At 47.9% G+C, this 22,634-nt stretch overlaps 2 protein-coding genes and 1 long non-coding RNA gene across 3 annotated transcripts; 1 reads left to right on the forward strand and 2 right to left on the reverse strand.

Annotated features, from left to right (window-relative positions):
- Window positions 1-12,344: 12,344 nt before the first annotated feature.
- On the forward strand, window positions 12,345-13,837 carry LOC120666851 (auxin-responsive protein IAA31-like). Its single transcript, XM_039946834.1, has 3 exons — window positions 12,345-12,781; window positions 12,883-13,248; window positions 13,359-13,837. The coding sequence occupies exons 1-3, from the start codon at window positions 12,564-12,566 to the stop codon at window positions 13,438-13,440; spliced, it is 666 nt and encodes a 221-aa protein (XP_039802768.1). The 5' UTR covers window positions 12,345-12,563; the 3' UTR covers window positions 13,441-13,837.
- A 135-nt stretch (window positions 13,838-13,972) lies between these two features.
- On the reverse strand, window positions 13,973-18,459 carry LOC120666852. The gene is made up of 3 exons (XR_005671907.1): window positions 17,771-18,459; window positions 17,036-17,209; window positions 13,973-14,769 (listed from the first exon to the last, which is right to left on the reverse strand). It is a non-coding gene; the product is annotated as an uncharacterized LOC120666852 (long non-coding RNA).
- A 2,284-nt stretch (window positions 18,460-20,743) lies between these two features.
- LOC120663844 (transcription factor HHO5-like) lies at window positions 20,744-21,532 on the reverse strand. The gene is made up of 2 exons (XM_039942787.1): window positions 21,289-21,532; window positions 20,744-21,192 (listed from the first exon to the last, which is right to left on the reverse strand). The coding sequence occupies exons 1-2, from the start codon at window positions 21,488-21,490 to the stop codon at window positions 21,020-21,022; spliced, it is 375 nt and encodes a 124-aa protein (XP_039798721.1). The 5' UTR covers window positions 21,491-21,532; the 3' UTR covers window positions 20,744-21,019.
- Between the last annotated feature and the right edge of the window lie 1,102 nt (window positions 21,533-22,634).

Genomic DNA, 22,634 nt, shown 5'->3' on the forward strand with positions numbered 1-22,634 from the left:
TTGTAGTACCTTGGGCGTTCCATAACGCCAAGGCTTTCCAGGGCGTTGATCAAAAGGCTGGGGAAGCCAGGTGCAGCTTGGCAATTGCCCTGGGTCCATCCTTCCTCAGCTATCTGAAAATAAAGATAGGGTGAACAAGTTTTGCACAAATATTTGGGTACAGAGGGGATACATGGTACTTATTATTACAACATGGTGGGGTACAGTTTTCATGGATACACGATTATTAGGATAGGGGTTCTAACTTGGAGTGCTACTCCTATCATGGGGACTCTTCCTCGATCTGGATAGGGCGCTTCTTTGGTGGAAGACCCTACTCCATCACATCATCTTCGGTCTGAGTACCCCTATCCCAATGGGTTTTTTCGGGTTCTTCTTCTATCCACCCACCTACTCCTCTGTGAGCCTCGTGTTCTTGCCATTGGGCTTGGAGAGTGGCTAGGGAATACTCGGCTCATACGGCTCTTGTCCGTTGTTCCTCCATTTCTTGGATTGCCTTTTTTGCCCTGCGGATTTGGTGCTTCAGTTGTTCCGCCTGTTCGCGGTAGAGTTCATCCAAGCCGGTGAAGTAGATGGATAGGTGGGAGACCGTATCTTCTAGGTCTTCTTCTTCTCTCCCAAGTTCTCTCATCCGGGCAATCCATGAGCGTCCTCTTCCTCCAGTAGGCGGGAAAAATCTCATATGAGTCCGCTGAAGATGATGCTTGTAGACCACGCGCAGACGTCGCAGGACTTTTCGGGCGGCTTTTCGGTAGGTGTCTGGGAAGCGAAAGCCAGTGGTGGAGATGAACCAGGGGTCCACGTCAGGGTAGCGGGTGCTTTTTCCCACGAAGATCATCATGTCGCACCGAAGAGTGCCCCTGGAGTCGTACTCCCGGTAGACGTACTCTGGTGGGTCCACAACTCCAACGCGGTCCAGGCTGAGTAGCAATAACTTAGGAAGGCCGGGCTCTGCGTGGCAGATTTCGCCACTCCATCCATTGTCAGCCATCTGGAACAGGGCAAGAGTCAATGGTGAGTGCATGAGTGGAAAAAGGATTAAGCAAGGAAAGTCCTAATGTGGAAAGGCTCGAAAAAGGGGTCTCGATCCTAGGGTCACGTCCTACGGCCAACCTACGCCTCTGATACCACATGAAGTGTCCCCTCATAAGAGAAGACTTAAATGTGATACAATATCAGTCCCAGGAGGCTAATAACACATTTATTACATCAGATGGTACATCACCGTACAACTCTACGCGGTAATGGGCAGTGAAGCGCCACTATCGCGAGGATAACAACTAAAACCCACACAACGATATTAACTACGAAGAGGTCATTAGAGTCTTGCACCATACGGAACTTCCTGCGGGTGACCCTATCCACAAGCAAGGTAGGGTTCAGGACGGGACCCCCTACTCAACGTCTTCGGGAACGAAGTCTGGATCTTCCTCTGTAAAAATTAGAAAAGGGGTGAGTACGAACGTACTCAGCAAATCCAACTACACCCACGGAGGGGGTATAAACAGAATATAATGCACAGGGTAAACCAAGGGTAAGGCTAGAGTTTAATTTGCGAAAAGCTAATTTTTGTGCATGGGTTTATTTGGAAGAAAGGGGTTTCCAAAAGCCATTATCTTGCACTGAGTAACACGTAGGGTTGATCCATATAGGATCCAAGTTTTAAATTGCTACCGGACTCCTCATCCGCCGTAGCACACGACACAACTGCCGGACACTTTCCCAAAATAACTCATACCAACCCATCCATTCCCAGAAGAAACACTAGTTGTGTGACCAAACCGTAACTCGCTCAGTACCGTGGCCATGGCTATTCGAATAGATTTTAACTCTGAAGAGGTGTGCAACTTTACCCGCAAGCGGGGTACCACAGGATGATCACCTTAGTGTCAGTGCAGATCCCAACAAAGCCCTTACCCACCTTAGATAGACCTGACTAGCCAACACGGGATCCACCAAGGGGCCATCGACCTATCACTAGGGTTTAACCAGGGCATAAGTCACACAGAGCTTATCCCTTCTTCTTGATCACCCGTTGCTAAGCCGTTGCCCATACAACGGTCGAGTGGTTTGCACGATAGTGGAGTTAGGCAAGATGACACACCAACTAAGTCCTTAATTGTGACAAGATGGATATCTCCCTCCCTTGCTCAACCACACAGGTACGAGCACACCATTTGGCAATTCACACAAAAATGCCATCCATCCCGTCTAAACTCATCTTTCGAAAATTCCACATTTTTCCTTCCCACACACACTCACACATTTTCTTTTTTTAAAAACAAGTGGTACCAAGTTCAAGGTCCTAAGCGTTCTAGCAGCGATTAACGTCCAAACAAATCACATTCAGACATTAATCTAGGTGGTCAAGGAATGGTTATAACAAATTAAGGGGTGGCTATCCAACCATGTTTTCAGCAGACAAAACATATGCAGTTTTATAAAACAGCCCAATAGATTGTGTTTATAAAAACTGGGACAAAACATGCATCAAAGGGCGGGATTGAACTTGCCGTTCTCAAAGCCTTTCGGGAAGTCCTGATCGAGGTACTGTCATTCGGGTTCGGGGTCGCGGAGCTGGTCCTCATTCACTTGCTCGTAGTGCTGCTCGTCGACGGGTTCTCCCTCGTTCACACCGTGATCTACGACACACACAAGCAAGCACACAGTCAAGAACAAGAAATAAAAGTTTTACCACTGAGCTGGAATCGGAAACAATTAAGATATAGAGATAGGAGTAATATTTTTGGGCAATTTTCTAATGGCATGGTAGAAATTATATTGAAAATGGCGTGGTCGAATTTTGGGAGAATTGGAGGATGTTTGGCGCATGAAATGATAAGTTAACGGGGTGTTTAGGGTCTAAACATGGATCCGAGGGTCTATTTGTAAATAGTTTTGGGATGATAGGAGCTTGTTTATAATATTCAGAAATGTCAAGGTCACTCTTGGAAAGAGCAGGGATCTATTTAGAATTATTTTCATTTAGTGGAAGGGTTTGTTTGCAAAAAGGAAAATAGGAAGGGCCTCTTTTGGAAAAGGGTTATAAAGGGGTGGGGGCTCTTAATTAAAAAGGAAAAAGGGCAGGGGGCTAAGGGCAAAATGCCCTTCTTCAACCTCCCTCCCGAACAGAACAGAGGAGGGGGTCAGGGGCGGCGGCGGCGGCCGGTTCCGGCGGCGGCCGGGAATGAGGGGAAAAGGGAGAGGAGGAGGAGGGGGTTCGATTCCCCTACCTAGCTCGAGCTGGGGTGGAGCGAGGTAGTGGAGCCACGTGGGCCGGCGGCGGCGGGCGGAGGTGACCGTGGCGGCGGCGCTGCGGGCTAGGGACGAGGGCTAGGAGCGGCGGGTGAGGTTGTGGGGAGGATGAGCTACGCGGGGAGCCTATTTATAGGCGGAGTAAGGCGGTGGGGAGGAGGGGCGCCGGTGGTGGCCGGTGAGCTCGTCGGGGCGGCCTTAATGGTGGCGGGACCGGCGGTGGCGCTGTGCTACGCGGGTGTCAAGGTGAGCATAGGCGATAGGATGGCACGGGCATAGGCCGAGCAGCGCGCTGGGCACTGCAGGTGTGGGGGCGCGTGGGTGCAGTGCGCGCGTGTGCGTGGGCAGGGCACTGGAACGGCCGGCGGTGAAGGCGGGCACAGGAAGGCGGTGGCAGGGCTGATCAACGGGCGGCGCGGCGAGCATCGGGGTCGCGTGGAACGCGTGCGGCGCTCAGGGCGTGCGCGGCGCGTGAGCAAGCGCGCGCGTGTGTGGGCGGGGTAGGGAAGGCGGGGGCGCGGGCGCGTGCACGAAGCGGCCGTGGCGTGGCACAAACGCGAGCGGGCGAGCGGGTGTCGCGGCGTGTTCGGCTCGGTGTGCCGAGCGCGGCGAGCGCGGGCGTGCGCAGCAGTGGCTTGCGCGGCGCGAGCAGAGGGAGGCAGCAGCGGTGCATGCGCGCGCGCATGCACACGGCCCAGGGGGGTGCTCGCGCGGCTAGGTGCATGGGTTCAGGGGGGTGTGCGCGTGCTAGGCAGGGAGGGGAAATTAGAGAGAGAGGGAGGGAGAAAAAAAGAAAAAGAAAAGGAAAAGAAGAGGAAAAAGAGAAATAAAAAGAAAAAGGGAGGGAGGGAGAGAGAGAGAGAGATCGCGCTGGCGGGATTCGCGGCGGCGACTGCAGCCGGACTAGCACACGCGCCGGTCGGCGATACGCTGTGCGTTGCGCAGAACGAGGGGAACAAGGGAGACGGGACGACGATTGGATTCGGATGTCGGGACAGGTTTTTCGGGAGATTGGGAGATCGGGCGGGGGACGATTTCGGATGGATTGAGCTCAACGATGAAAAGAGATTTGAAAATATTTCTAGCGCGTGATTTATTTTGGTAAATTTTCGAGCTGTTACAAACACACCCAAGAACATCTCCAAGCCATTCAAGTGCTAATTGATCATATCTTTAGTCCTTAGCACACATTTGAAAGTGTCCGTGCTAGGTTAGCTCTTTAGAGAGTGAACAAGCAAAGCTTTGTGCCTTTGTGCTATGGTTCTTTGTTGGACCTAGAAGATATCTTGGAGCGCTGGCTCCTTGGAGCCTTGAGGCTTGCCGGCAACGTCAACGACCCTCTGACTTGGTGTGGAGCGGCGTGGACGATCTTGTGCGGGGGACGTGGAGACCCCCATCCTTTGTGGAGAAGCTCCTTAGTGGAATTCAGGATCAAGGTGACCGTGGTTGAGTTCACGGGAGAGACTTGATTGCCGAGAAGCGATACTCTTAGTGAGTGCTTCAACAACGTAGCTGTAGGGGTGCCTTTGTGGCTAACCGAACCACGGGATAAACACCCGCGTTAAGAGTTTGCTTCCTCCTATCCCGCTCTTTACGTTTCTGCATTTCATTCTAGCAATTCTTGTGCCTGTACTTTCATAGAGTAGTTTCTTGATAGGAAAGGGTATAGGTTGCTAAACTTTTTTGGGATAGGGGTTTCACACTAGAAAAGACTTAGTTGCACATTTAGATAGTATGTTTTAGTTTAATATTGTGCAATTTAGTATGAGCCATAGGTCTAGATTTTAAGTTGCCTAATTCACCCCCTCCCCCTCTTAGGCTAGAGCACCCGATCCGGTCTTTCAATTGGCATCAGAGCCGGGACTCACCTCTCTCACAAAGAAAGCCAATTCCATTGGTAATTTGTGTTTACCGGCTCACTTGATCGGTTAGGCTTCACCGCGTAGTGAGTTAGCTCTTTGGGGGAAGGGATGGATTCATTAGGACCTCCTCCACGTTTCGATGGCACGGGCTTCCAACGATGGAAGATATTAATGCAATCGCACCTCCAAGCAAAAGGCTTAAATGTTTGGAGAGTAACGAGTGAAGGAATGAAAAGCAAAAATCAACAAGAGAGACAATATGACGCCACCGCTAAATGCATAATCTTGTTATCTCTAAATGAAAATGTGTTCAATCGTGTTTATTCTTGTGAAAATGCTCATAAGCTATGGAAGACTATCATTGAGAATCATGGAGGCACGGAGGATGTAGCCAATGAAAAATATCATGTCCTCATTGATAGGCTTAATAGCTTTAAGCTACTTGATGATGAAAACACCGAATCTATGTACTCATGTTGGAACACTCTTGTGAATGAGATCAATTCCTTAGATGTGACGAAAATTGATGATATGGAGCTCATTCGCAAGATCCTTCACTCATTACGAAGGCCCGACTATGATTTGGTGATCACAATTCTTTATGAGAAAGAAATCAACACATTGACACCAAATCAAGTCCTCAACAAGATGATCGCTCACGAGCTACGCCATGACATCAAGCCAAGAGCACCACCTTCTTCACCAACTCATAGCGCACTTGCATGCAAGCAAGTCAAAAAGTTGAAGAAGATGGCCATCAAAGGTAGCTCAAGTGAAGAGGAAGAAGAGGAGGCATGCCAAAGCTCCTCAAATGATGAAAAAGAGCCAATGGATCCCAACCTTTACAAGCAAGTCAAGAAGATGAACAAATGCTTGCAAGAAATCAACTCAATGGGGTATATGGTCTTTCTCAAAGATGGGGCTCATCACCAACAAATGAAGGTTGAGAGGAGATTCAAGAAGAAGAAAGAAAAGAAGGAGAAGAAGCCCAAACATGAATCATTTGCCATCTTTGGTGAATGGGTAAGCGGTGGTGAAGAATCAAGCGAAAGCTCAAGTGATGAATCAAGCGAGAAATTCACCACTCGCACCAACATGGGATCATCATCAAACACTTGCCTTATGGCCCAAGATGTGGAAAGCGATGTAAGTGATGATTACTCCGATTCTCCTTCATATGATGAGTTTCTTGAATTAATACATGAGCACCAAAAAGTTATTAAGAAGCAATCAAATGAAATTGAAAACCTTAATGCTTTTAATGATCTTAATGCTATTTTCACTACAAATTATGAAATTTTTTATGCAAATTCAAATTGCTTAGTGAAGAGCATAAAGAGCTCAAATTGAAAAATGAGAGCATTAATGATACTAATAGTGCTTCAACTTCTTGTTTTGATTCAATTGATAAGTCTAACTCTTGCAATGAGAATGCTATGAGAATATTGTTGTAGAATCATGTGATGATCTCATTGCCAAGGAGAGTGATGAACTCAAGCAAGAAGTGGAAAGGCTCATGAAGGATTTGGCTAGATTAAAGGGCAAGTGCATAGAGAGCAATGTCCAACCTTCTCAAGATAATCGTGAAGACATGGTGAAGAAGCTTGAGAAGGGGTCCACCGTGACTTGCTCAAAGTGCCACCAAAGAGGCCACAAGTCCAACAAGTGCACTCAACCAAGAAAGGAGCTTTCGGATGAGAAGAACAAGAAGAAGCTTATAATCAAGAGTTCTCTCATCTACACCAAGCCCAACCGAAGGAACAAGAGCCATATCACCTCCTATGTGATAAAAAAAAGACAAATGGCAAGGTGGTTGCTCACAAAGTTGGGAAGCAAGAAAGGAGTTGGAATCACTCCATTTGGGTGCCCAAGAATGTCATCACCAATATGAAGGGGCCTCAAATGGTGTGGGTTCCAAAGGAGACTTGAAGCCCAAGTATGGCTTTGGGGGATTTGGAGGCTTGGTTAACTAGAAGATGAAGGATTCAAGCAAAAGAAGCCAAGCTCGCATCTTGGACACTTGTTGCCCAAGTCTCCCACATGGTAATGGTAGCTAGATTTCAATTCATGCATCATGTAGCTCCATTGCCCTTGCTAGGTTGTTTGCATTGCATCACCTAGTGTTATATATGGTGGGTTGCTTGTGTCATGATTCTAACCCACGAGCAACCTACATGGTTTGATAAGTGTGTAGAAAGCTACACAAAGTTACCCTTCATGGTACATGGACCATATGAGGTATGTGTTTCATTTGTGTACCATGAACACAAGCTATAGGGTAAACTTCCCATTGTTGTCATAAACAATGTGCATATATTTGATTGGTGATTCAAACACTAAATGCACATATTTAGGGGGAGCTCATCCTATGGTTTGTAATTTTGAGACTAACATGTATTAAAGTTTATCTTTTGTAGTCTCTTTCCGGAGTTAACACTATAAGAGAATGTTGTTCACTCTCAATGTGAATTAACAACTCTATAAGAGTAATTAGATAAAGTGATGTGCTTTTCATGCATATTGAGCCATGCTCTATTGAACTTAAATTTCCATATCTAAGTTCATAGGCTATGTGCTCATACATTTGCCCATCTTGGTGTACCAAGTGTTTTTGACCTCAAAGACTTTCAATTGGTATCTAATTTCAGTTGGTATCATTTGGCATAAGTCTCTTTCAAATTGGTACATACAAGGTAACTACTTCCCCCGGAGGTATGCATTGTCTATAATTCCTTCAATTGGTATCTTTGTCAATTCTTTGTTTTTATAGAGCTACCTCCATGCATGATAAGATCTAAGCCTTCTCCTTCAAATGTCTAGTTGTGCATATGATTTTCACATTATCATTTTGTGCACACACTTTGTGGAAAGCTTAGTTCATGTCATGCTAGTTTTGTGATTTTGTGATCCACCCTAATAATTGCTCAATTGGTATCTTCATTGATATCATACAACTATATCATGATTCATGGAACTAACTCCCAAGCAGGCTACTAACTTTTCCCTTTGAGCTATATTATTTTGCCAAGCCTTTTTAGGTGATTTGATTCCAAAGAGGGAGAAGTTTGGATCAAAGCAAGGTAAAAATGAGTATCACCCAAAGGGGGAACAACTTTGATTCCAAAGGGGGAGAAAAAGTAGAAGAAGTAGCAAATATTGGGAGAAACAAAGGGGGAATGATGGATTTAGGGGGAGGCCAAGTTAACATTGGATGATGGTAAGCATCCAAGCAAGTGTAAGTGGTTCAATTTGTCAATTTTTACAAAATTTATGCTTGCTTTGATTGTGTTGTCATCAATCACCAAAAAGAGGGAGATTGAAAGGAAAATGACCCCATTAGGCTATTATTTTGTGATTTTGGTGATTGAGTAACAACACAATCAATGGGACTAATGAGTTTGTCAAGTGAACAATTATAGATCCCAGGGATGAAGCAAAAAGGCCAAGCAAAGCGAAACACGAAGAAAGAACTCAAAGAAAGAATGAAATAGACGAGTTCTGCAGAAACCACTAGCACCGGATGATCCGACGCAATAGCACCGGATTATCCGGTTGGCATCGGATGAACCGACGCAGCGGCATCGGTGCAATTTACTGCACTGGTGGGAGAAAAACCAAGTGGCACCGGATGATCCGACGATGCCAAGTTGGAGCGTCGGAGTAATCACCGGAGGATGTACCAGAGAGCATGTCAAGCGCGTTGAAGCGAAGTCTTCAGCACCGGATGATCCGATGAGCACCGAAGCATTGCGTCGGAGCAATGACATCAGCAGCCAGCCGGAAATGACTTCAGCACCGAATGATCTGACGCGCACCAGATGAACCGACGCCACCCCATCGGTTTATCCGGTGCCTCCTAGTCACGTGTCAGAAGACCCAACGGCTACCTCAGGGCGCAGAGTGACCGGATAATCCGGTGCCCTACCGTCGGTCTATCCGACGCCACGCAGAAAGTTGGGTAACGGCTCCCAACGGCTCTCTCCACTTGGTGACCTATATATATGGACTCCCCCGGCCATTTGAAGATTGCTAGAGTTGCTACAAGCCTCAAACACACCCAAGAACATCTCCAAGCCATTCAAGTGCTTATTGATCATATCTTTAGTCCTTAGCACACATTTGAGAGTGTTAGTGCTAGGTTAGCTCTTTAGAGAGTGAACAAGCAGAGCTTTGTGCCTTTGTGCTGTGATTCCTTGTTGGACCAAGAAGATATCTTGGAGTGCCGGCTCCTTGGAGCCTTGAGGCTCGCCGGCAACGTCAACAACCCTCCGACTTGGTGTGGAGCGGCGTGGACGATCTTGTGCGGGGGACGTGGAGACCCCCATCCTTTGTGGAGAAGCTCCTTAGTGGAATTCGGGATCAAGGTGACCGTGATTGAGTTCACGGGAGAGACTTGATTGCCGAGAAGCGATACTCTTAGTGAGTGCTTCAACAACGTAGCTGTAGGGGTGCCTTTGTGGCTAACCGAACCACGGGATAAACACCCGCGTCAAGAGTTTGCTTCCTCCTATCCCGCTCTTTACGTTTCCGCATTTCATTCTAGCAATTCTTGTGCCTTTACTTTCATAGAGTAGTTTCTTGATAGGAAAGGCTATAAGTTGCTAAACTCTTTTGGGATAGGGGTTTCACACTAGAAAAGACTTAGTTGCACATTTAGATAGCATGTTTTAGTTTAATATTGTGCAATTTAGTATGAGTCATAGATCTAAATTTTAAGTTGCCTAATTCACCCTCTCCCCCTCTTAGGCTAGAGCACCCGATTCGGTCTTTCACTCTCTCTCACCATCAATCAGGTACGAAAATTTTCTACTAATAATAAGTACTACAAGTTACTAAAATATGAGCAAAAATATGTAATCCATCCATGCATGCTCTGGATGTGTAGGTGGTTGTTACAACACAAGGCATCCATCCATCCATCCATCCATCGTCTCCCCGGCTGGCCAAATCAGAGCAAACCGGACCATGGCGCAAAAACTATTTGGTGAGTACATGCAAGGATCGGAGCAAGAGACATGAGTACATGGACGGAGGATTTCCTAATGAGGTTTTGCAGCTACACCGCTGAGCACGCATGCAGCATTTAGTCGGTGCAGTCGATCATAACGCAGCGCATACATGCATGTGTGTGTGTGTGCAGGTCAAGCGAGCATGCAGCGGGCAGCAAGCAGTCAAACATGCTGCCACCGCCCCTAATTCCCCGCCTCAAAGCTCGATCGAAAAGATTCCGGGCCATTTTAAAACCCCAGTCCATCGTACTTAACCAGCACGTACTGCTAATAACCAACAAGCTAATTTTAATTTAAGCATCATATGTGTATGCTCTTTCTATGCACTCATCTCTCTCTCTCTCTCTCTCTCTCTGCATTCTCTCTCTCTCTCTCTCTCTCTCTCTCTCTCTCTCGATACCTTTTGGCGTCTGGGGCAGGCACCAGGCAGGCCGGCAGGCTCAAATTAAAGCTCCATCAAATAAACCTACTTACAACTATACAAACAAGTAGCTAGTAGTGCGTTTGGTTTCAGAGAATCCGGCACCGGCGCCCGTTTTTCGCCGCGAATTCGACCCAAAAGATTCCTTGCTGGAGCATCATATATATACTATATATATTCTAGCTCGCCGGTGTAGGAGGTTGCAGGAACACAAGGTATCTCTCGATCGCGACAGTCAAATGGACAACACGTACATGATCGAAATTTCGGTGCATGCAGTTGTTTGTTCATCATGCATCATGTGTTGATCATGCAGGCAGGGGAATCCAATTTCATCTCCATTCTATGTACTGCATGCGGGCTTATATATGCACAAATAATCGAAGTCAGTTTTTTTTTAAAAAAAGGCATAGAACACTACTACTGCACCAATATATATGCAAACTATTTTGAACTTATTATTTTGAAATGTATTAGAATTGCACAGATGAAACGAGCTTGCATTGCATTGGTCCAGTCCAAACCAAAGGTGAACAGTAAACTAGTCTAAAGCAGACAATATTTCCAGAGTTTTCAGGGTCTGGACCACCGTATGATATCCTATCGCCAGACTAAAGCATAGTTTACACAAAGGGGGATCATCTTGCTCCCACCAGAGAGAGAGAAGATAAGCTTTATAATTTGGTGGTTAGCTAAAGGAACAGCACTATCAGCTCGCGAAATTAACAATCCTTTCCGAACAGTTTCCGAAGAAATAATAAAAAGCATCGTTAACCGCTTAACGATGCTTTCGCCAGGCGGGTTCCGGGCTAAACAAAGCCCCCCACACCCACTAGGCTCGCCCGCGGGCCCACCGGCCAACGAAAAGAAGCAAGGCTTAAGAAAGGAGGAGCAGGACGTAGTGGAGAGGGATAGATGGAGATGATGGTTCATGAGATGAGAGAGAGAGAGGAGAGAGAAAAAGAATACAATAGACAAGTGTGAGCATGCGTATATACATACACACTCCATGTTACATTGTTCCTATGCATATCTTATTGGGTGATGGCAGGAGGGGCAGTATTGTATGCGCCAAAAGATGCTCCCCCGAGATCTCTCATGATAGCATGCATCCTAGTCATGGCAACGGCACACCTTGTTCAGTTTGATTTGGTTTCTACTATAATTCTCATTCTTGGCGCTCGCTAATGAATTGAATCATCCTTCTAGCACATGGATCCGGGTATTCGTGCCGTGCGCCCGCGCCGGTCCGCGCCCGGACTCTAGGGTTCGTCCTTGTACCACCACTAGCTCAATGACATACAATTTTTGGTTAGCAACTGATGAACTGAAGACCTTTTCCGTCTCCACAAAAAAAAAAGGATGAACTGAGGACCTGAATTGGATGAACAAGCTAGCTTCACTGCCGTGCCATTAGCTACAAGCTTATTGGATGGGATCCTGACAATAATGCAGAACCGGCACCCGCTAACCCGGTAGTAGCATTGGTACATGCTGGATGATGGATGGGGAGTGGGACGTGTTGCTGGTTGTGCATGCACAGGAGATCGATCCGGACCCGTGACCCGACGAATCTGTGGTGGCGTGGTGTGGGCACTGGATGGGTCGGCCCGGGCTGTCGCGGGGCGGCCCGGCAGCGCGCCCGACGCTGCACCCTGCCACGCAACCACCCCAGCTGTTTGTACGCGCTACGGTGTGGGCGCAGGCGCACGCACATGTGTGTGTGGCCTCTGGCCTCTGGCACGTACGTGCGTGCGAAGCCCCCTGCCCGTGCGACCCGTCCAGCGATGTGGCCGCCCTCGGTCGCACGGCCACACGCCCCGGCGGCCGGCCATGGCCACTCCTCTATAAAGCTTCCTCACACACCACGGCACGGCACCACCCACACACACGCACAAGCTCATCGCCCAGCTCAGCTTCGACTCGTCTCGAGCAAGAAATAGCTTTCGTCGCCAACTCGTTTTCTTGGAGGAGGGCCGGCCGGCGAGAGATTTATTTACGGTTGAGGAGGAGGAGATGGAGGTCGCCGCCGCCGCCGCCGGCGCCGCCGCCGCAGCGAGCTACGTGGCCGACGACGTTGACAGCTGCCTGAAGGCGACCGAGCTGAGGCTCGGCCTGCCGGGCACCGAGGAGACGGCGCCGCCGACGCCGCCGTCCACGCCCAGGGGCAAGAAGCGCGAGGGGAACAGCGCCGCCGCCGAGGAGGCAGCCAAGACCGCGCCGCCGGCCGCCAAGTGAGTGATTGACTGACCACATCTATATGGCTTCTTCTTCTTCTCCAACGCAGGGCTGGCAGTGTTCTAACGTGCCTTGGAATTATCGTCTCGCCGTGCAGGGCTCAGGTGGTGGGGTGGCCGCCGGTGAGGTCCTACAGGAAGAGCTGCTTCCAGCAGTCCAGCAGCGCCGCCAAGAGCAAGCCGGCGCCGGCGCCGGAGGAGAAGGCCCCGGCCGCGCCTGCCGCCGCCGCCGGTGGAAACGCGGCGCTGTTCGTCAAGGTGAGCATGGACGGAGCCCCCTACCTGAGGAAGGTCGACCTCAAGATGTACAAGGGCTACCGCGAGCTCAGGGAGGCCCTGGAGGCCATGTTCCTCGGCTTCTCCGGCGGCGGCGCCGACGCGCCGGCCGTCAACCCCTCCGACTTCGCCGTCACCTACGAGGACAAGGACGGCGACCTCATGCTCGTCGGAGACGTGCCCTTCGAGTAAGTGCTCCAGCAAACCGTTTCTTCTAGCTCCATCTGCTGCTGATTCAATTCAGAGATGTCTGAATCATGGTGTCTCATGATGCTTGGCTCCTTTTGCTTTTCCGCAGCATGTTCATCAGCACCTGCAAGAGGTTGAGGATCATGAAGGGATCTGAAGCCAGAGGCCTGGGGTCAGTGAAGAACAACTGAGGTTGCAGGATGCATGTCTTGTGCACGAGCAGATTCTTTTGTTCTTTTGGATTGGAATCTCCAAGGCATGGACATGTTTTCACCATCTCCCCTTGTCCGGCTCGACTCGATCTTCAACACACCATGGAAACGAGACAAAGGCTAAGGACGCAACAAGGTCGAGAAAGAGGAGTGAGTTGAGCTTGCAAGGAGAGAGAGCTTTGTGCATCAAAGTGCATGCATGCGTGGATGTGTGGTCACTTTGTTTCTATTTCTCTCTCTTTTTTTTTCATTGCTACTACTAGGGTGTTAGCAACACAAAAGGAGTGGAGATTCGAGTTGACATCTCCATGTGTGTTTGTACAAAGCCAAAGATCACTTTTAAGTTATATCTATCAGTGCTTGGTTACTTGTGTAAGTGCGGGGGGGGGGGGGGGGGGGGGACAGGGCTGTTTTCCCCTCTGATGAGTTTATCTATCCATATATTTCCTTTTCCTTGTGCAATGCAAGAACATCATCCTTCGGTTGTGGAATGCAAGAGCCACAAAAAAGGTTCAGTTCATCAGTTCACTGTCAAAAGGAATTGAATCCACGAATTCATCAGTTCAATCAACTGATCCTTATTACATCAACAAATCCACTAGTCCTTTCATGGACATGGAATTTTTCTCCTTCAATCTCAACCACAAAGTTAACACCCCATTTACTAAGAATCTTGCTAAAAGCGAGAACAAAAATTCATGCAACAACACAAACACACTTGTTCCTCTTCAGCTGGCACCCCATTGGCCATTGAGAACATGTGCTCTGAAGATTGCCAAAGATGGGCACAAGATCCAGAATCTTGCTTCACCATTCCACTTGGCCCCTATCAAGTGGCAAACAAGCTACCAAGTTGGCCGGCACAGCCAGAGCTGGCCGGTCAAGGCTCGAACAGAAAGCCCTTCTCTGGCGAGAGAGCTGAATCTGGGGCGCTTGCCCTCGCACACTTGCCTCGCCCATCCATTCAGATTTCAGCGGTAACATGCGGCTGTCCATGGCCTCGCCGACAGGGTACATGTGGCGCACATGACTGCGAGGATTGCGGCCAAGACCAGACGAGATGGCATCCAAGGCGTTCCAGCTCCAAGACCATTGTGGTGTTCACGCCTCGCTTGCCTTATCTTATGGGACGCCGTGGCCGGCGTTTCGCCCGGCTGGCCGGCCGGCCGGCCACTGGAGAGCATAGCTTCTGGAGATCGAGGCTCCTAGGGAGGGTCCCATGTGGTTGCGAGGACGGAGCAGCACCCGCGAAATGAATGGAGGGATGCAGGGTCCCTGTCTGCTGCAGATTTCTTCCTTCGCGTTTCCCTGCAATGCGGTTGCATGATTGGCGTCAGTCTTCTGTTAGGTCCAACCAGAGCTGGGTGCTAGTGCATTCATTGTGCTTCAGGGATAGGGTGTGTGCAAGAACAGGGTGGCTCGGCTTGGCTGGTTGATGCGAGGGGCTTTTCGGTGCCGATCGCCTCTGTTTGTGCGGCGTTGCTGGTTAATTGTGGCGAATAGGATATGTGTTGGGCGACTTGCTGACTTGGAGATGCATGGAAGGCTCTGATGAGCCTGAACTGACCATGAAACTTCTGCTGAAGACTAAGAAAATTCAGATTTGCAGCCATCTTGAAGTAGTATAATCTACCCTACATCCAGGGGCGAAGCCAGGAAAAAATTTAGGAGGGGCTGAAAAAAAAAACGCTACGACGACATGGCACCACTACGACACCTCACAATAGACAAATATAATAGTTTGAAGTAGTCTTATATTAAAACAACGATGGGCAATGAAAATCACAAAATACATCATGAAAAATAAAAGACGCCGCGCGTGACGGTGACACCCATTACTCATCCGAAGAAGCAATCTACAAAAATAGACATAATTGATTAGTCAAATATACATGAACCTCCAAATTATAAATTTAGAATAGAACAAAGCTTACCATTAATTCTTTAGGCAATAACATACGACATTTTTTCATCTCTTCAAACCTCTTTTTGATCTTTTCATTACCAATCTTTCTCTTTGCTTATTTGAACTAATTTTCTACCCACATTTGTCCTTTGGTTTATAAAGTCTTCACACTTTAGCCTAGCTTCTACATGAGTCTTGCAAATATTGTGATTATTAAAAGTATCCTTAGCTTTATTCCAATTCACATAACCTTGATGTGCAAAGACTGAACTACCAAACTTTTCAGGCTTTGCCGAATTAAAGAAGAGATAGCAATACAAGCAATAAGCTGCATCCTTGTACTCACTATACTCTAGCCAATCAAATTCATCATACCTAGTCTTCTGAAAAGATCTAAATTCACCACTCATCCATTTACGAGGAAACACGATATCACGAGGTTGAGTTGGATCATTCAAAGCATATGCCCCTCTTTACTTGATATCTAATTTCAGGTTGATAATCATCAATAGGTTTGCGCTTTCCAAGGTCCCCAATTAAGTCCGAATGACTAAATTCTGCTCTAGATTTCTTTGGTTGAGATGTGCTCTCATTAGTATGTGGAGTTGAAGCACTTGAACTTGAAAAGTATGTATGTATGGTTCTTTTCGACATCCTGAAGTCTGTCATACCAATTACCAAATTACCAATCAAATATTGAATCATTCAAAATAGAATTTGAAAATAGAAATCGATTCATACCTGATCTGCTGGGCGCTGGACGTGGTTCCCCTGCAGCTGTGCAGCACCAGCACCAGGTCCAACACGGCAGCAGGCAGCAGCAGCACCGACGCCGGTGCAGGCCGCGCAGGCGTGCCGCGCGTCGGGGCACGAGGCCGCAAGCGAGCGGCGGCGTAGGCGTGCCGCGCACCACGCGCGGGCTGCCTACCGTTTGCCGCACCTGGCCAGGTGCTCGGCGCTCGCCCCTGGTTGCGCTCGGTCACCGCGTCGCGGGCTCGCGGTGTCGCCCCTTGCCCGTCGAGCTCGAGCGCGGATTGCCGTGCGCCGCGGCGCCGCCCCTAGCTACCTGCGCGAGCTGCCGATGGATGGGAGACAATAAGACTGGATAGGGTTTTCTTTGCCACGGTTGGGCCTTGGCTTCAGGTCTTGGTGAGCCGCCATACTATATTTCTTTGGCCCAAGTCACGAGCAGCCTGATTGCAGGTCTTCTTCAACCTCCAGCCGACTAGCCTCCCCTACAGCTTGCATCTTCCACCAAAATTTCATGGAGGGGCTCCAGGGGGGCTCCATGGCTCCGGTGGCGGTAGGGGAGGCTCAAGCCCCCCCTGACCCACCGTTGCCTCCGCCACTGCCTACATCTTTGTTAGTCTTTGTGTGCGTTTTCTATCACTCCATTTGGTTCTATCATAATATCAGACTAAACAACACAAAACAGACGCTGGGCCTATGATGTCAAGGTGTTAACTAGAAATGGGTAACACTTTTGAGAAATCACCCCTGCCTTGACACATCTGTGCAGTCTTGAGGTCAAGCCCCTCCATACATACAAGCAGATGAAGTGGTAAATAGGTGAAGTAGCAGAAGGAGGAATTATTAGGAGAACAGCAGGGGTATCTAGAATGCAAGTATATTTTACGAAAAATGGACTTAAGAAGAAGGAATACATACTGTTTTGAGCACAAGGTTGATCAGCGTCACCATCTCCTGGCTCTTTCTTCGGTTCAGTGTGAACGCTCTGTCTGAACAACTGAAACTCTCAGTAGCGACGGCTCATATACCAGAATAACCTTGTAACACGTAATTGATAGATATATCATGAAACAGTTTACAACTTGTGGGTGTCTGCATTGAGGAAAAACGGTCAGACTGCTAAACTTCAGTTTATGAAACTGCACACATGTAAAATAGGAAAAAGAACAGCTAATTCGTACATAACTCCACGCCAACTGCTAATATCGACATAATAGCATACTGTATTTGTACAAGAGTAAAATCTACTTTTGAAGGCACGGCCGAGGTACATATGGGGAGTGGGGAAGACAGGAACACAGCCACAAAACTGACAACTAGCACTGCAAGAAGATCCCTATGTGATGTTCCATAAAAACAAAGAGTACACTAAGTCATTATGATTTTGACGTAAAGTGGTTTACTTGAAGAGATCTTTGATACACAGCCACTATCATAGTATGATATAATGTCGAACAGCATAGATGTGCCAAACTCTACCAATTTTTGTCATGAACAGAGCAGCGTATGACCGACTAGACTTTGCTGCGACGCCAAAATCATAACCACCAGCCAAACAACACAGACAGCACAAGCATTGTTTCGACAGGCTATTTCAGGCTAGCGTGTCAATAATATCTCAAGAGCTATATATGTGCAAGACAGAGTGCAGACCAGTTTGGCCACCATCCAAAAGGTATGCAGTATGGACCATCCATGAAAAGGGCAAGAAATTTGTGGCAAACGTAGTTTTAACGCGTGCCTCAATTTGTGATGGGCCTAACCATTTAGACGGTAGTGCTGGGATTCCTCCAGTTCTGAACATCCGAATCTGCAAATGAAGTGAAAGGCATGGATATTATTTATTAACCCAAAGAGACAAACTGAATGAAACAGGTAAGGCATGGAAAAGAAAAATCATGAACTTTTCCATCACTGAACAGGCTTAGCGTAACCAAAGATTCCAGTAACCACCAACTTCCCCCATCCATGGATTCAATGGCATTCTGAGAACTGCTTAAAAAATAAAAACTGCGTTATATTCGCTGAATCTAAGCGCATCAGTTGTGGTAACCGAGCACCATAACTTGAAACTTATGTGCCCGGATCATGCAGCACAAGCTCACAGTTGGATATCGAACATGCAGCACGCTAAACAAAAGCAACAAGATCGCGGCAAAAATTCGAAACCCAGCGACAGCGGATCTCGAGGGCGCGCGTACTCTCATCCCGCCGAGGTCGCGGGCGGCAGGCGCAAGGACGCGGAGTTGGTGGAGCCGTGGCGGCGGCTGAGGCGAGGTCGAAGGCGCCGGCGCCGTCGACGAGAGGGAGGAGGACGCGGCGGCAGGGGGCGGTGGAGTGGGCTTGGAAGCCAGGTGGGCCTCTCAGATTTTGAGCTCGTCTTGGGCCAGTGCGCGAGTGAGAACTCGGCCTTTTCTTTCCTGGGCTCCTGGCCTGCTTTGGTTTGAGGCCGACGGGTTGCCTTCCGCGTCGCGGAGAATTCGACATGTTCATTTAAATATTGATTCTTAGGTTTTTTTTAGATTACTGATGAATCAGCAATTAAGTTTTAAAAAATATAATAAATCATGTGTAAATATACTAAATCATAACCTAGTAAACATTTGCAAGCATAGATTTTGGAATACAAAAAATGAAACTATAAATGATGAAATGATATATATATATATATATATATATATATGACATGGCTAATCTCTACCCTGGGTATGAAATACTTATTCCATACCCGAGACAACCAGAGCTACCGTCGCACTCCAGCGCCCAAGCCGCGCTCAGCCGGTTTTCCTCCCTCGCTGCAGCCCCACCGTTCCCATCCCGGTTTTTTTTTCAGACGCCAAGACGTGCGTCAGTTATGACCGAGGCCTCTCTCTCCGGTTTGCTGTTTTTTTTCAGGTGCGCGTGCGGAAAGAGAAAAACAATCAGATGAATCCAAGGCCGCAACGCTCCTAGTTTGCTCTCTCAGTTATAACTCAATTGAATTGTGACATGCAACAGCGAGAACACAATTAGCTCATGGAGTAAACTCATACAAGACAATGTGATACTTTCCGGAGCTTGGATTAATTTTTTTAAGCAGGTCTTTTTAGCCTGCTACATCAATTACAACTGCAACTATAAAGGTTCAATATGAAACTACAACACATAGCTGATCTGTAATCTGCTACTACAATAAACACAACATAGCAAGTTTTCAAATGGGATAAACATAATTGGTGCTCTACTTCTACATTATGGCAACATGATTCCTCTTTAATAAAAGATCTTCCTTCTGGAGGGCAAGTCATCAGACCATAATGAACATCCATCAACTGAATTCCGTGGGATGGTTCTAGCTCTGACAATTGTTGTGCTGCTACTTTGTTTTTGGAATCAGAGTCGTCAATATGCAACTTTAAAGCCTGAAATTACAATTTTCACTCTATCAGTGAGGCAATGGGGTAAATAAATGCCAACTAGACTATTAATAAGCCGCCTGGCCAATTTTTCCAGACTCCAACTGAGTTGGGCTTGATTTGTCCAGGGCAATTCATCATACTAAAATAAATAGGTAAACAATATTTTATTGCTGCACATACATGACATCAATATTGTTTTGTACGGGGTAATGGATACACCTTAATATTAACCATGAAAACCAAAATCTAAAGTGCCACTGTATATGATACACACTCAAATGGCAGTACTTTAAGCAGACAAAAAGCATTCACATCAGAGAAAAGAAAAACCTTTAATCGAGATGATTTGGCATTGAGCACAGCACCAGCAAGATCAGAATCTGTAGTCAGGAGCACCTTGTCACCTTCATCATCCTCATACCGCATAGAACAACAGCATCAAATTTTAGCTGCTGCAATTATAGTATACACAGTATTCTAAAAAAGCTCACACATTAAATTCAGCAGTGCTTGAGAACAATAGAATACACAATTGAAGTACATAATTCTTCATGAAGATGCAGTAGTGAATCTAAAATTTGTATATCAGACACAGAGCACCTGGTTCTTCTCTATAAATGCCTACACAAAGTTGAAAGCATAGGGATGCCAAATGAGTCAAGCTTACCAAAAGTTGAACTGTGCTCTTATCACCACCAATGCCTAATCTTTGCATTATAGAAGATATCAACTCATCTAAACTCTTAGACCCTGGAAATTGAACAAATAAGTTTTTAGCTGAAGCAAATGAACCACACTTACATCTCAAATAACTTCAGAGTCAGCACCTACCACAAGTAAATCTATGCAAACGTCCATTCTGGTCCCGAAGTTTAAAGACAAATGAATTACCAACAGCAGGAGGATACATACTGCTCGTGCCATCCCCAGCCTCTGATGGCGTTACTAAAGATAAATCACTGCACAAAGCAATAGTTAAGGTAGGCATTGTATTTGAGAGGGAATACAAAAAGGAAATATTAACAAGACCTGTGACTATCAAAATCATCGTCTGGAGGCTCTAGAGCAAGAGCGGAGTTCCAGAATTTCTGCATCATTGTGTTCGCCACATCATTTGCTGTCCCAAGACCTCCTTCAAACTTCAGACAGAAAAACATGCCATGAACCAAGATTACTAGGAAAGTCGACACAAAAAAGGGAGGGAAAGCATGGGCCATAGAGAGAGACCATTGAAATGGCTGCATGAGTAAGATGCAGAACATCCAAGCAAGCAGCGACCCGGCCATCTGTTCACAGTGGGAAAAAATCGGATGCTCAATATGAATACCAAAGGAGGAAACTTTAGGTCGAGAAGCATAAATGTTTACCTCCATCGAGAACAGGAATATGCAAGAATTTGCCATCATTTCCAGCCATTGCTCTCGGACAGGCCATCTTCCTCCTCGCAGCTGACGGTGGCCGCCGATGAGACGGCGATGCCTGATGTTGAGAAGTGGAGGGGGCCCTAGGGAGATCCAGACTGTACCTCTGATTCCGCATCCTCCCGGCCGGAATCGCCGGTCCAGAGCTGCGCCGTGCTCATCCACTTGCTCTTGTCCCCGACAGCGCCATCCTCCTCCGTTGCCTTGCGATCGTTCTTCGTCTTCGTCCCCGCCTCCGCCTTCATGACATCGATCACTGCGCACACGCCGCAGCATCGCCGCATAAAAAAACCGCCCCCAAAAAGGAAAGGCACAAGAACAAAAGAACGAAAAAGAGAGTAAATTTCCTCACCTTCGGCGAGGAGGCGCGCGCAGAGCGGGAGCTCCCGCCTGAACATCTCGATCTTGCCCCGCTCCTCCTCGAGGCGGCGGATGCAGGCGTCCACGTCCGACGCCGGCACGTCCCTGGCCTGCTGGACGGCCTTGGAGGCGAAGTACCTCAGATCCAGGCTCAAATCGGAACCCATTCTGATCTCCAAGATGTCAAGCCCCATCGGAATGGATGGATTGAATTGAATTGAATCTACGCTGTCCTGTGTATTGGAAGGGGGAGCTGTGAGGCGGATGGGAACGGAGGAGGGTGAGTCGAGGATGCGGCACAGCAGCGACAGGCTACCACCGGGACGGCAGGAGGGGGGCAAGGGCACCCGACACTGGAGCTCGCCGGGTCGGCACGGGACGAAAAAATGACGCGTCGATAGAAGGGTGGGGCCGGGGCCGCAGCGCCTCACCGGGGAGGGCGCTGGGGTGGGCGGCGCAGAGCCTCACATGGACAGCAAGAGGAGAAGAGGACACCCGCCGGGGAGGGAATGGCGCGGGCCGGCGGGAGCAGGAGCTGCAACTCGCCGGGCGGCACGGACGCCGGCGATGCAGGGAATCGCGCAGGCCAGTGGCGCTGGGCGGGGCGGGCGTAGGGAAACAGGGGGCCGGCAGCGCAGGGAATCGCGGGCCAGCAGGGCAGCGGCGCTGGGCGGGGCGGACGCAGGGAAACAGGGGGGCCGGCGGCGCAGGGAATCACGGGGCCGGCAGGGAAAAACCGCTCGGATGTGGTGGCCAGAAAACCGGGCGGGGCCGCGGGAGGTGGGAACGGCGCAAGGGGGGAAAACGGATGTGAAGATGCGTGCGGGTCGGATCCGGGGGGTCGGATCGGGGGTTGGCTCGGGTATGGAATTCCTTATTCCATACCCAGGGTTCCTAATAGAGCTACTATATATATATATATATATATATATATATATATATATATATATATATATATATATATATATATATATATATATATATATATATATACATATTGTTGGACTGGAAACACTAAGCATTTGGTGTGATTTTCATAAGCATCAATATTCATACATTTATACATATTTAAGGCCATATTCAAGTGGGGACGTTTTCGTCCCCTCATGTTTCTTATGATTTTTCTTATATATAAACAATACAAACAAGGCCAAATTACATAAAATCATTTTTTACCTACACATCCATACATGCCAACCTATAAATCTACATCAACATCGGAGACTGGATTGGCATACGATTGACAATATCATCACCACATATTATGTTTGGACGACTGTCACATGACTAATCACCACCTCGCCAAAATCCATTAACGCCAATGGTTGGCCCGCACCT

The sequence above is a fragment of the Panicum virgatum genome, chromosome 3N, assembly GCF_016808335.1.
Source record: "Panicum virgatum strain AP13 chromosome 3N, P.virgatum_v5, whole genome shotgun sequence".
NCBI lineage: Eukaryota > Viridiplantae > Streptophyta > Magnoliopsida > Poales > Poaceae > Panicum > Panicum virgatum.